Source organism: Salvelinus alpinus, chromosome 19 (genome assembly GCF_045679555.1).
Source record: "Salvelinus alpinus chromosome 19, SLU_Salpinus.1, whole genome shotgun sequence".
Classification (NCBI taxonomy): domain Eukaryota; kingdom Metazoa; phylum Chordata; class Actinopteri; order Salmoniformes; family Salmonidae; genus Salvelinus; species Salvelinus alpinus.
The window spans coordinates 7,300,248-7,313,557 of record NC_092104.1 but is presented as its reverse complement, the minus strand read 5'-3'; the positions used below and the strand labels follow the sequence as shown (position 1 = coordinate 7,313,557).

The following is a 13,310-nucleotide window of genomic DNA, read 5'->3' as shown; positions in this document are numbered from 1 at the left end:
CATGTCTCCAGTCCCCAAATCACACACTTAAATATAGGTGTGTACATTGCTATCAATTGGGCAGCAAGAGCCTGAAATATCACATTCATTTGTACATATCCACTTGAATCATGAATATCGGCAAAGTTTCTTCCTGTCTCAGTCATGTATTTGGTCGCGTTTGTCAAATAATAACACTAATGATTGATTGACAAATGCTTCCCACAAAGTAGGCGAATACTGCAAATTGCAACGAGTGAGGAGCATGTCGACTGCAGTCGAAACTTTATGTCCTCTGATCACATGGCTGTTGTAAAGTTCATGTAAGCGCAAGTCGGATACAGTATCCGCATAATGCATCCAGTGCGTCGCTTTTTGGAACTGCGAAAGCAAGCCGCCCTGTCACCGCAGTGTATTCTGGGTACCCACAGAAGATTCAAGATGGCGGCGAGCAGGAGACTGCACAAGGTAAATCTCATGATCTCACTATTTTCATATATCTATCAACATTTAAGCCGAATGGTCTATCTAAGGGCTTAGTCATTATTCAGCCCAACGCTGCGGTCATGATGGGTATTTGTCCCGTAACGTTGTGTGTTGAAATAATGTCCCGCTAAAAGCGAGAAGTCACTGTTTCGTTGACTAGATAGCTTTCGTTAGCTAGTTCAAACTATGGGGTGTATTCATTACCTCTTACATCGGAAACAGTTTACAGTTTGAGAACAAAACAGAACGAAACGGGGAGGGACCTACCTCAGTCTATCCAATATAAACTCGTTTTCGTTGCAAAACGTTTGGAGTTAACAGTTCCAGTTGCGAAACGTTTTGTAACATACCGTCAGACGGAACGGTTTGCCACAGAATCAGCGTAATTAATACACTCCTGGTTTGGAAACACCGGCAAATTTTAAGCCAAATTGAGGATCACAACAGGGAAACCAGTATGCAATGTTGCTTGCAAATACTTAGAACTGACACCAATCTCCGGCACGGAAGGAAAAATTGACACATCAAATTCTTATTGTCACAACCTTGCGATTGCTGAACAATTTTCATCTTTGAACTAGGCTACTGTAGCTAGCTAGCTACGCCAACTGTCTGAGTGGTTTGTTTGATGGCTAGCTACTTTAGCTAGCTCGCTCCCCATATCGCCCAAATAGCGTTCGCTAGCTAGCTAAACCAAGAAAGGGCGTTTCACTTACAATGTGACTCAGGTGCCCAATCTCATTGTCCCAATGTTTAGAGGATTAGCAAGTCGCACAACGGTTTTACTTAGCGTTTCAAGTTATCCCTGTTTATCAATGCGATTTAGCGATAGTCACGTTAACTGCTGTAACGTTAGCTAACTATCTCGCTAGTCAGCTAATGTAGTAGTTAACGACTTTATATACTATGTGCTTTCGTTTTAGAAACGAAACCGCAAATGGTTAGGTAGTTAATGCTATTACTATCACCGCACATATGGTTGTGGAAGTACATTTAGTCAAGTGTTATATTTGATAGTTATAGTTTGTCACAAACAGTAACGTTGGATAGCTAGCCATTTATGTAGGCCTATAGGCCTATACTACTAACGTTAGATAGTCAGCCAGATATGGCTCTTATCAACACGACGGCATTGTAGAACATTTACTCATGGTGCAGTTATCTCATGAGGTCATCATGAAGGTTTGCAGCAGTAAACGAAACCGAAACGTTTTCTAGACTTAACTAATAATAAACACTCCGCAAACTGAATTGTGTGGACAAAACATGAATTAGTAAGCTTTCTGGCTTTTAGGTTTGTTTACATCAACAAGACATTTCAATACCATATTTGCTTCATTCACGGACATCGATGCCTCAAAGCCAGATAGCTCTCTGTTTATGCATAATGACTTGAATGACATCTGACTTATTGTAGTGAATACGGAGCCACAGTCATTGGAAGTTGTCCTAACCCCTTCCTAAGAGTAGGATTGTACATTACACTCATGTTCCTTTTCCTCATTGGAGGGGTCGCTTAACATGTCATAATGTTGTATGTCGCTCTCTTTTCAGGAACTTGAAGAGATTCGCAAGTCTGGAATGAAAAACTTCCGAAACATTCAAGTGGATGAATCCAACATACTGACCTGGCAAGGTCTCATTGTCCCTGTAAGTGTTTTTTTTATTCCTTATCATCGTCATGGTTTCACAATTCTCTCATGAAGGCTATTAAGGTCACAGAAGCCCTGTTGTAGTTATAGAACTATGACATGTATGGAATGTCTTTACAGAGTTACACGGGTTGCTCCTTGGGTATGGTCATTGCCGCACTAACTAACCGTGCTTTATTTTCTACACATTACTTCTCTAATAGGACAACGCTCCTTATGACAAGGGAGCTTTCAGGATTGAATTAATCTTCCCCGCCGAGTACCCCTTCAAGCCCCCCAAGATCACGTTCAAGACGAAGATCTACCACCCCAACATCGACGAGAAGGGACAGGTGTGTCTGCCTGTCATCAGCGCAGAGAACTGGAAGCCAGCCACCAAAACGGACCAAGGTGGGTGGGCCTCAGTCTCCCCATACTCACCCTCTGGTGGGAGCGCTGAAACATTAGCTTGGACTTTTACACACATAACAGTGCTGGATTTTCCTGAAAGTTGAGTTGCGCATACGTGTCAAGTCGGGACTTAAAAACCTCTCATTTGCCCAGAATGTAAATTATGCCTGCAATGCTTATGTGATTTTTATTTATTTATCACCTTTATTTAACTTGGCAAGTCAGTTAAGAACATATTCTTATTTTCAATGGAGGCCTAGGAACAGTGGGTTAACTGCCTTGTTCAGGGGCAGAACGACATATTTTTACCTTGTCAGCTCAGGGATTCGATCTTGCAACCTTTCGGTTACTAGTCCCAACCCTCTAACCACTAGGCTACCTGCCACCCCCCTCTAACCACTAGGCTACCTGCCACCCCCCTCTAATCACTAGGCTACCTGCCTCCCCCCTCTAATCACTAGGCTACCTGCCTCCCCCCTCTAACCACTAGGCTACCTGCCTCCCCCCTCTAACCACTAGGCTACATGCCACCCCCCTCTAACCACTAGGCTACATGCCACCCCCCTCTAACCACTAGGCTACATGCCACCCCCCTCTAACCACTAGGCTACATGCCACCCCCCTCTAACCACTAGGCTACATGCCACCCCCCTCTAACCACTAGGCTACCTGCCACCCCCCTCTAACCACTAGGCTACCTGCCACCCCCCTCTAACCACTAGGCTACATGCCACCCCCCTCTAACCACTAGGCTACATGCCACCCCCCTCTAACCACTAGGCTACCTGCCTCCCCCGTAATACCCTGACACTGGAGCAACCTGCCTCCCCCGTAATACCCTGACACTGGAGCAACCTGCCTCCCCCGTAATACCCTGACACTGGAGCAACCTGCCTCCCCCGTAATACCCTGACACTGGAGCAACCTGCCTCCCCCGTAATACCCTGACACTGGAGCAGATGACAGGAAAATAAAAACTTGCACTAGTCATTTTAGGTTCTCAGTGTAGTAATTGATTTTGTAGTAATGCGTTTGTTTTCCCTGTCTATTCTGCAGTAATTCAGTCCCTGATTGCGTTGGTGAACGACCCCCAGCCAGAGCACCCCCTGAGGGCAGACTTAGCAGAAGAATACTCAAAGGACCGGAAAAAATTCTTTAAGAACGCAGAAGAGTTTACAAAGAAACATGGAGAAAAGAGACCAATGGACTGATTACCTGACCAGTGTGTAGCCCTTTCTCTCTCCCTTCCTCACCCCCACAACCAAATGTATGTCCTTTCCCTTCTCTCTGTACCTTCCCCCACTCTCTCCTCCCCATCTCCCCACACATCCTCTCCTCCATTCTTTCCTCACACATACATGTCATCCTAGCAGCCCAGGAGCAACCTCGCTCCGGCGCCTGGCTGCAGCCTCGCCCCAGCCTACCCTTTACGCAGGACCCTGGATCAGACAGGTTTCTCCTCCTGGTGAGAGTTGGAGGCCGTTACTAACTTTCTACTATTTTCTTAAATTAACATGAAAAAGACAGGAAAACATAAATGGTTAGAGTACTCCCATGTTAAAGATGGTGAACTAAGGAGGGGGGAAAAGTAGAAGGAAATGATAAAAATAAAAATCCTGTGTTTTAGTTTTGCTGTTTGTTTAAAAAGAGGAAGAACAAGAAATCACAGCTTGAGTACCGTATGCATCTTGTGGTAGCACTAATTTGTGGAAGGAGATTTTTTCTGACAGAGAATGAAAAGTTGTGGTTCTGCTTTTCTTATTTTCTGTTTCCCGTTCTCTAGTCTCACCTTGGTCTGTCACACCCCAAAATGAAATGTTAGCTAGGCCCTGGAAGTATGTGCTGAAATGTTTTCCTTTTGACTTCTCTGCTTCTGTAGTTGCACTGTATTCTGTGGAACAAGCCCTCATCGTTGTCCATCCCCTCAGTTTGGAGCCAGTCCACTGAGCAGACTGAAACAAAATGGCAACCGATTTAATAAGCCAATATTGTCATCAGTTACAAGTGTAATTGACTGGTTGATAATTGTCTGTTTTATTCTCCCCGCTGGTCCAAAATGACTTTTTAGGATTGGAAAACGGAAGAATACTCATAATGTACTTCAGTTTCCATTATTTTCTGTTTTATGAGGATGCTCCTCTTTGCATTGGACATATTTTCTCCATTTGTATTCTGAGACCTCCTTCTGAACCAAAAGCATTTATCTCCCTCTGTGTTTTATAAGGCGGCTGTATACCCCACCCACTGTAGTTCTGACTCCTCACATTTAGCTGTACGTCTACTATCCAGTCTGTTGGCTGTAAGTCTACTCTCCAGTCAGCTCATCATCGTCACTCCCACCCGTATTGTCAAACGGAACATACACATTTCAAAATCGGAACCCCACCGCCTTTCTCTCGACATAAATATAATCTTGTCACCGTGAACCAAATCTTATTTGTCATCACGAGAGACCAACACACATGTATATCTGAGTGGCCGATATAGCCACTGGAACAGAACAGCCCCCCCCCCCCCCCCCCCAAGGTCTTAGTGAAGGGTCAGACCTGATTGGGGCAATGCCAGAGGACTGAAGTTGAGTCCAAAATGACACCCTATTCCCTTTATAGGGTTCTGGCCAAATTGTAGGGCACTTATGTGCTGTGTTCATACACAGTGCGCTATATAGGGAATAGGGCTCTGGACTATAGAAGTGCGCTATATAGGGTTCTGGTCTATAGTAGTGCGCTATATAGGGAATAGGGTGCCATTGTTTAACACAGACTTATTTTACCTCACAGTGACAGTGGTCCTATGTAACAGGTACCTTACACTGAGCTGGGAGAGGTCTGTCTGCCAGTAGGTTGTAACAGCTGTGTGATTCAGTCCAATGTTTCATAATAAAGATGGCTAACCATTTGGTCCCATTGTCTGGCTGCTGTGAGCTTGTTCCTGTGGCTGGGTGAATGACTGCTGGGAGCTTGTATCTGGCTGCTGTGAGCTTGTTCCTGTGGCTGGGTGAATGACTGCTGGGAGCTTGTCTGTCTGGCTGCTGTGAGCTTGTCCCTGAGGCTGGGTGAATAAATGTGTTGGGAATGGGAACACTTTTTAAAAATGTTAGTTTTAGAGGGACGGTCCTATTGTTTAATAAAGTGTGTTTTAAATAATTTTCAACTGCAGTCCCTGGGCAAGATATACTGTAGACGTGAAGGGGAAAGGCAAGATTCAACAACAGGTAAGTTAATGTGTAGAGATGCAGCAGTTGTGAAGGAGGGACAAAGTTTTTGGTCAGAGTGACACCATAGAAAGGGATTTCACTATACATTAAAGGACATTTCCATAATCGGCTGGTCTGTATTTGAAATCCGGAAACAATGGACATGGCTGAAAGTTGTAGCCTACATGAAAATCAGTGGCCTGACAAGGCAAACTGTGGATGGGATAGTGTTCAGACTTTTTAATTTGGCATCTAGCGAGACAACCTGCCACTAGAGGGCACCATACTCGAGTCACATTTTATTTAATTGTGTGTAAAATGCAAAAGGAATAAATGCACAATGATTAACGATAACTTGGCTATATACACGGTACCATTACTGTGTTGATGTGCAGGGGTACGAGGTAATTGAGGTAGATATGTACAGATAAAGTGCCTAGGCAACAATATAGATAAATTGTAATAGCAACGTATGTGATGAGTCATAAATTATTGCAATAAGGGTCAATACAGATAGTCAGGGTAGCTATTGGTTAACTATTTAACTATCTATACTGAACCAAAATATAAATGCAGCATGTACCGTGTTGGTCCTAGGTTTCATGAGCTGAAATAAAAGATACCAGACATTTTCCATATGCTCAAATAGATTATTTCTCTCAACTTTTGTGCACAAATTTCTTAACATCCCTGTTAGTGAGCATTTCTCCTTTGCCAAGATAATCCATCCACCTGACAAGTGTGGAATATCAAAAAGCTTATTAAACAGCATGACCATTACACAGGTCAACCTTGTGCTGGGGACAAAAGGCCACACTAAAATGTGCTGTTTTTTCACACACAATGCCACAGATGTCTCAAGTTTTGAGGGAGAGTGCAATTGGCATGCTGACTGCAGAAATATCCACCAGAGCTGTTGCCAGATAATTTCATGTTCATTTCTGTACCATAAGCCGCCTCCCAGCGTTGTTTTAGAGAGTTTAGTAGTACGTCCAAACGGCCTCACAACCGCAGACCACATCTAACCACGCCAGCCCAGGGACCTCTTCACCTGCGGTATCATCTGAGACCAGCCACCTGAACAGCTGATGGAACTGAGGAGTATATATGTCTAATAAAGCCCTTTTGTGGGGAAAAACTCAGTGGGTGGGCCCGTACCCTCCCAAGTCCACCCATGGCTGCGCCCCTGACCAATCATGTGAAAGCCATAGATTAGGGCTTAATTTATTTATTTCAATTGACTTGAGTTATTTATATTACAGTAACTCAGTCAAATCATTGAAATTGTTGCATGTTGCGTTTTGTATTTTTGTTCAGTATATTTAGCAGTCTTATGGCTTGAGGGCAGAAGCTGTTCAGGTTCCTGTTGGTTCCAGACTTGGTGCATCGGTACCTCTTGCCCTGTGGTAACAGAGAGAACGGGTCTATGAGTTGGGTGGCTGGAATATTTGCCCATTTTTAGGGCCTTCCTCTGACACGGCCTGGTATAGAGGTCATAGATGGCAGTGAGCTCGGCCCCAGTGATGTACTGTGCCGTACCCACAACCCTCTGTAGCGCCTTGCGGTCGGATGACAAGCAGTTGCCATACTACACAGGTGATGCAGCCAGTCAAGATGCTCTCAATGGTTAGGGCTGTATAACTTTTTGAGGATCTGGAGCCCATGCCGAATCTTTTCAGTCTCCTGAGGGGGAAGAGGTGTTGTTGTGCCCTCTTCACGACTGTGTTGGTGTGTGTGGACCATGATAATTCCTTAGTGATGTGGACACCGAGGAACTTAAAGCTCTCGACCTGCTCCACTACAGCCTCGTCGATGTGGATGGGGGCGTGCTCGGCCCTCCGTTTCCTGTAGTCCACAATCAGCTCCTTTTTCTTACTGATGTTGAGGGAAAGGTTGTTGTCCTGGCACCACACTGCCAGGTCTCTCTGTGTTGTTACCTACCGTTACCAACTGGGGGCAGCCTGTCAGGAAGTCCAGGATCCAGTTGCAGAGGGAGGTGTTCAATCCCAGGGTCCTTAGTTTAGTGATGAGTGTGGAGGGCACTATGGTGTTGAATGCTGAGCTGTAGTCAATGAACAGCATTCTCACATAGGTGTTCATTTTGTCCAGGTGGGAAAGGGCCGTGTGGAGTGCATTAGAGATTGCATCATCTTTGGATCTGTTGGGGCGGTATGCAAATTGGAGTGGGTCCAGGGTCTGGGATGATGTTGTTGATGTGAGGCATGACCAGCCTTTCAAAGCACTTCATGGCTACAGACGTGAGTGCTACGGGGCGGTAGTCATTTAGACAGGTTACCTTGGTGGTCTTGGACACAGGGACTGAAAACGTCTCATTGATAACATCTCACTGATAACATCTCACTGAAGACCTCTCACTGAAGACATCTCACTGATAACATCTCAATCTCACTGAAGACCTCTCAAAACATATTGATACAACAGTAGCTAAGATTGGGAGAAGTCTGTCCATAATAAAGCGCTGCTCTACCTTCTTACCAGCACTATCAACAAGGCAGGTCCTACAGGCTCTAGTTTTGTCATACCTGGACTACTGTTCAGCTGTGTGGTCAGGTGCCACAAAGAGGGACTTAGGAAAATTGCAATTGGCTCAGAACAGGGCAGCCCAAAGTGGAGGAGAGATTGACTTCATCACTACTATTTGTGAGAGGTATTGACATGTTGAATGCACCGAGAGCTGTCTGTTTGAACTACTGGTTCACAGCTCGGACACCCATGCATACCCTACAAGACAAAAAATACACCTTATGGAACAGCGGGGACTGTGAAGCAACACAAACATAGGAACAGACACATGCATACACACACATGATAACATATGCACTATACACACACGTACACGTACACATGGATTTTGTATTGTAGATGTGGTAGAGTAGTGGCCTGAAGGCACACACTTAATGTGTTGTGAAATATGTTGTGAATATATTGTAATGTTTTAAAAATGTTATCCAGTTTAGTATACTAACACTCAACACCCCTTGACTGTAGCAGGTGTCAGTAAACAGTCACCAAAACTCTGGATTATAAAACAGCCTAACCAGCTCTGCTAGGGTGAGTAAAATGGTCAGAGTGAGGTGTTCTCTCAATTGTATCTGGAAGTAGGTAGCAACCTAGCCAACATTAGCCAGTTAGCTTGGGTGCTTGACTACCGTTGTGAGGTCAGAACACTGATCAACTGTACTCGGCCAGAGCGTCCAGTGTGCGCTCTGAACGCTCAGAGAGCGAAACTCTCTGAATTTACTAACGGACAATCTGACAACGCTCTGAGTTTATGAATGGACAATCTGACAACACTCTGAGTTTATGAATGGACAATCTGACAACGCTCTGAATTTATGAATGGACAATCTGACAACGCTCTGAATTTATGAATGGACAATCTGACAACGCTCTGAATTTATGAATGGACAATCTGACAACGCTCTGAATTTATGAATGGACAATCTGACAACGCTCTGAATTTACGAATGGACAATCTGACAACGCTCTGAATATACGAATGGACAATCTGACAACGCTCTGAATTTACGAATGGACAATCTGACAACGCTCTGAATATACGAATGGACAATCTGACAACGCTCTGAATTTACGAATGGACAATCTGACAACGCTCTGAATTTACGAATGGACAATCTGACAACGCTCTGAATATACGAATGGACAATCTGACAACGCTCTGAATTTACGAATGGACAATCTGACAACGCTCTGAATATACGAATGGACAATCTGACAACGCTCTGAATTTACGAATGGACAATCTGACAACGCTCTGAATATACGAATGGACAATCTGACAACGCTCTGAATATACGAATGGACAATCTGACAACGCTCTGAATATACGAACGCCCATAGCGCACTGTGACATTCCAGATTGAATTTACGAACACACCCTTAATGTAATTTATCTGTAGTCTATTAAACGTCACAAATGAGCTATGAAAGTAAAACACGTAGCCTACTTTACTACATCTAATTTTGGCCAGCTCTGTCGTTAATTTCGCCAAGGAGGCGTTAACCAGAAGGGACACATTAGAAACGATTCAAACTACAGAGCTATTTTGTTCCCACCCGCGCAACACTGAGCTGAGCCGCAACAATGTATCGGTGTTCAATTCGCCGGTTTTGCGACACCTCAACAGTGGACTCAAACGTACAGAATTTATAGAAATATTGTAGCCGCCAAACGTGATCATCTCGTGAACGTTGTAGATTATTACTACTTTAAAACAGTCACGAGAACACACCTACTTGTTCTTGTTGTCACCAATTGCCTTACTTCGTGGTAATTACACCTATATGATTTCAGTCAGCGAATCAGGTCATTTGCATATCCGGATTAGAAAACAAATATTTTGCTTAGCCCCATTGAGCATCTTCTTATTGATCCATAAAAGCATGCCCCGATGTTAGCCGATGTTAACCGATTGCCTGCCGATTGGACAGCTAGTTGTCAAACTAACGCACAGGAAGGCAACTGAACTCATTCCGCTCAGAGTGGGGGGAAAAAACGTCACTATGGTCACTTTCACAGCCTAATCCTATAGAGGCAATGGCCCTAGCATACCTACAAATGGATGAACATATAAGAAACAGGCCTACAATTGTCACTTATTGTATCAAATAGGAAAGACTATTGCAAGGGAGCACACTATTTTTAGACACGCGATGAGTAAAAAAAAAAAAAACTGCAATCTGCCTCTAGCATACACATCATACACAATAATAATAAATCATGGAATTCGATCGAAAAAGTACACCGCTCGTCCGACTGACTCACGGCTGCAATGAAATCCGTAACCTAATTTTATGGATTCACGTGACCTCTATTGGATCAAAATGGTACTTTTATGTGACGTGTCTTAGAATTTATTTCTCTCTTTTTTTTTTCTTTAGTCAAATGTAAAATATTTGAGTGAATAATTATGTGTAATTGATGCTATATTCAAGGTATAAGCTATAATGCGCTGGGCTACCACATGGCTGTTGGTCCATCCCTATAGCCAAAGCCTACACCTATTTAAACAAAGACTGATCATCACAGAAATAAAACATTCAGAAATCTTAATCATATTTATTTGTTTCTATATTCTGTGAATGACTTATTTTCTTCTCAATGACATAATGGATGATGCATAATTGGCCAACATTCTAATTCTTTCATTCTATTGTTCCCATTATGCATTTGTGCAATCACTGAGACAAGTGATTGGACAAGTAGTAAGCCAAGCCTTTTTCGTTTGCAAAAAATGACGAGGCCTACATAGTCTACATTGAAAAAACATCAGGCCTGTTACAGGCCGTTATAACGTCTGGATTCTGAACATCTATTCTGAAGAGGATGGATGTGGTGGGAAGCTCAGACCCTGACAACAGTCTGGTGAGGATGGATGCAGTGGGAAGCTCAGACCCTGACAACAGTCTGAAGAGGATGGATGTGGTGGGATGCTCAGACCCTGACAGCAGTCTGAAGAGGATGGATGCAGCGGGAAGCTCAGACCCTGACAACAGTCTGGTGAGGATGGATGCAGTGGGAAGCTCAGACCCTGACAACAGTCTGGTGAGGATGGATGCAGTGGGAAGCTCAGACCCTGACAGCAGTCTGAAGAGGATGGATGCAGCGGGAAGCTCAGACCCTGACAACAGTCGGATGAGGATTGATGAGCCGGGAAGCTCAGACCCTGACAACAGTCTGAAGAGGATGGATGAGCCGGGATGCTCAGACCCTGACAACAGTCTGAAGAGGATGGATGAGCCGGGATGCTCAGACCCTGACAACAGTCTGAAGAGGATGGATGCGGTGGGAAGCTCAGACCCTGACAACAGTCTGAAGAGGATGGATGAGCCGGGAAGCTCAGACCCTGACAACAGTCTGATGAGGATAGATGCGGCGGGAAGCTCAGACCCTGACAACAGTCTGATGAGGACGGATGCAGCGGGAAGCTCAGACCCTGACAAAAGTCTGATGAGGATGGATGCGGCGGGAAGCTCAGACCCTGACAACAGTCTGATGAGGATGGATGCGGTGGGAAGCTCCGACCCCGACAACAATCTGAAGAGGATGGATGAGCCGGGAAGCTCCGACCCCGACAACAGTCTGAAGAGGATGGATGAGCTGGGAAGCTCCGACCCCGACAACAGTCTGATGAGGATGGATGAGCCGGGAAGCTCCGACCCCGACAACAATCTGAAGAGGATGGATGAGCTGGGAAGCTCCGACCCCGACAACAGTCTGATGAGGATGGATGAGCCGGGAAGCTCCGACCCCGACAACAGTCAAGGTTATTCTCTCATATCAGAATGTGACCTCTTCAGAAATCTAAAACTGTTGGACCAGGACCAGGAATGGATGTCAGATGAAGACACGGTTCTGTTCAGCAGAACCTCAGGCTCCTCTTCCCAAGCCCTGTCATCCATTGTCAGTCTCTGCGACCCCATGGCTCAGTACCTGAATGAGGAATTCAAAGCTTTCCTTGAGAGAAGAGGGACCTACAAGGAGCTAGAGATGGTAGTTTCCAAAGTCCTGCTGAAACTTCTCCAGGCCAGAAAAGCAGACGGGGCCCCGCTGTTTATCAGCTCTACACCTGATAACTCTGCCCTCCGTGATCAGAAGAAGACATCAACGTTAGACAAGGAGATGAATGTATCTCCATTGAATGTAACTGCTGCTGGCCCTTTGGCGGTTGACGCCTCTCCATCACCCACACCTAAATATGTTGTGATCTCTTTGGTCGAAGGACTTGACCTGGACCCCTCGACCAATCAGTGCACAGGAAACATGAAAGAGATACCAGAGGAGCAGTCGTCAACCATTCTGAGGACGGAGCAACAGGACTGGCTGAATAAGATGACCTTTGACACCCATGCCGATGCAAAGGCAGAATACATTAACCCTGAGCTTTTCAACAAAAAGGTAAGTGCGCACGTGTGTGTGTGTGTGTAGGGATTGACATTTAAACTAGAATCATTAATTGAAACAATATCCCCCGCGCGTGTCTGTTTTGGTAAAAAGGCTGAGGGACGGGCCTGGAGAAATGTAACCACTTCCAAATTCATAGACAGAGCTATGGATGCAAGGACTGACCATCCATGATATCAACATGATACAATTTCTGGAGGTTATATAGTGTTTGTTTAGATTTACATCGTTTACAAACATTGGAGTAAAACTAGCTTATATGTTGGGTTCTGATGGGGACAGTTGAATTAAACTCATGAGGCATTCAGAAGGTCTATTCTTCAAGAGTATATGGGTCATTCCATATCCGCGAATTGAATGCCTTTGCGTCCCTTCGATAGTGTTATTAGAAATGCTGCACAAATATTGCATTTTTAAACACCTGCTATATTAAATTAAGTACCATTTAATATAGACCAGATGGAAAATTCAATGAATCAGATTTTCTTTATATATGAATAAAGACTTGCTAAAGAGCCATAATTCAGCATTTTAAAATGTCCATCCTCTGTGACTTTTACTATTTAACCCACTTAACCCTAAAGTTTGTTGAAGTTTTGACTCTCATTGTAAAGCCCTAACTTTTTTGTTGCTTTGACAAAGTAATTTGTGAAAAATATCA

At 44.4% G+C, this 13,310-nt stretch overlaps 1 protein-coding gene across 1 annotated transcript; it reads left to right on the top strand.

Moving 5' to 3' along the window:
- Positions 1 to 296: 296 nt before the first annotated feature.
- Positions 297 to 5,408, top strand: LOC139544932 (ubiquitin-conjugating enzyme E2 L3-like). Its single transcript, XM_071352140.1, has 4 exons — positions 297 to 447; positions 2,020 to 2,115; positions 2,321 to 2,507; positions 3,564 to 5,408. The coding sequence occupies exons 1-4, from the start codon at positions 334 to 336 to the stop codon at positions 3,716 to 3,718; spliced, it is 552 nt and encodes a 183-aa protein (XP_071208241.1). The 5' UTR covers positions 297 to 333; the 3' UTR covers positions 3,719 to 5,408.
- The last annotated feature ends 7,902 nt before the right edge of the window (positions 5,409 to 13,310 follow it).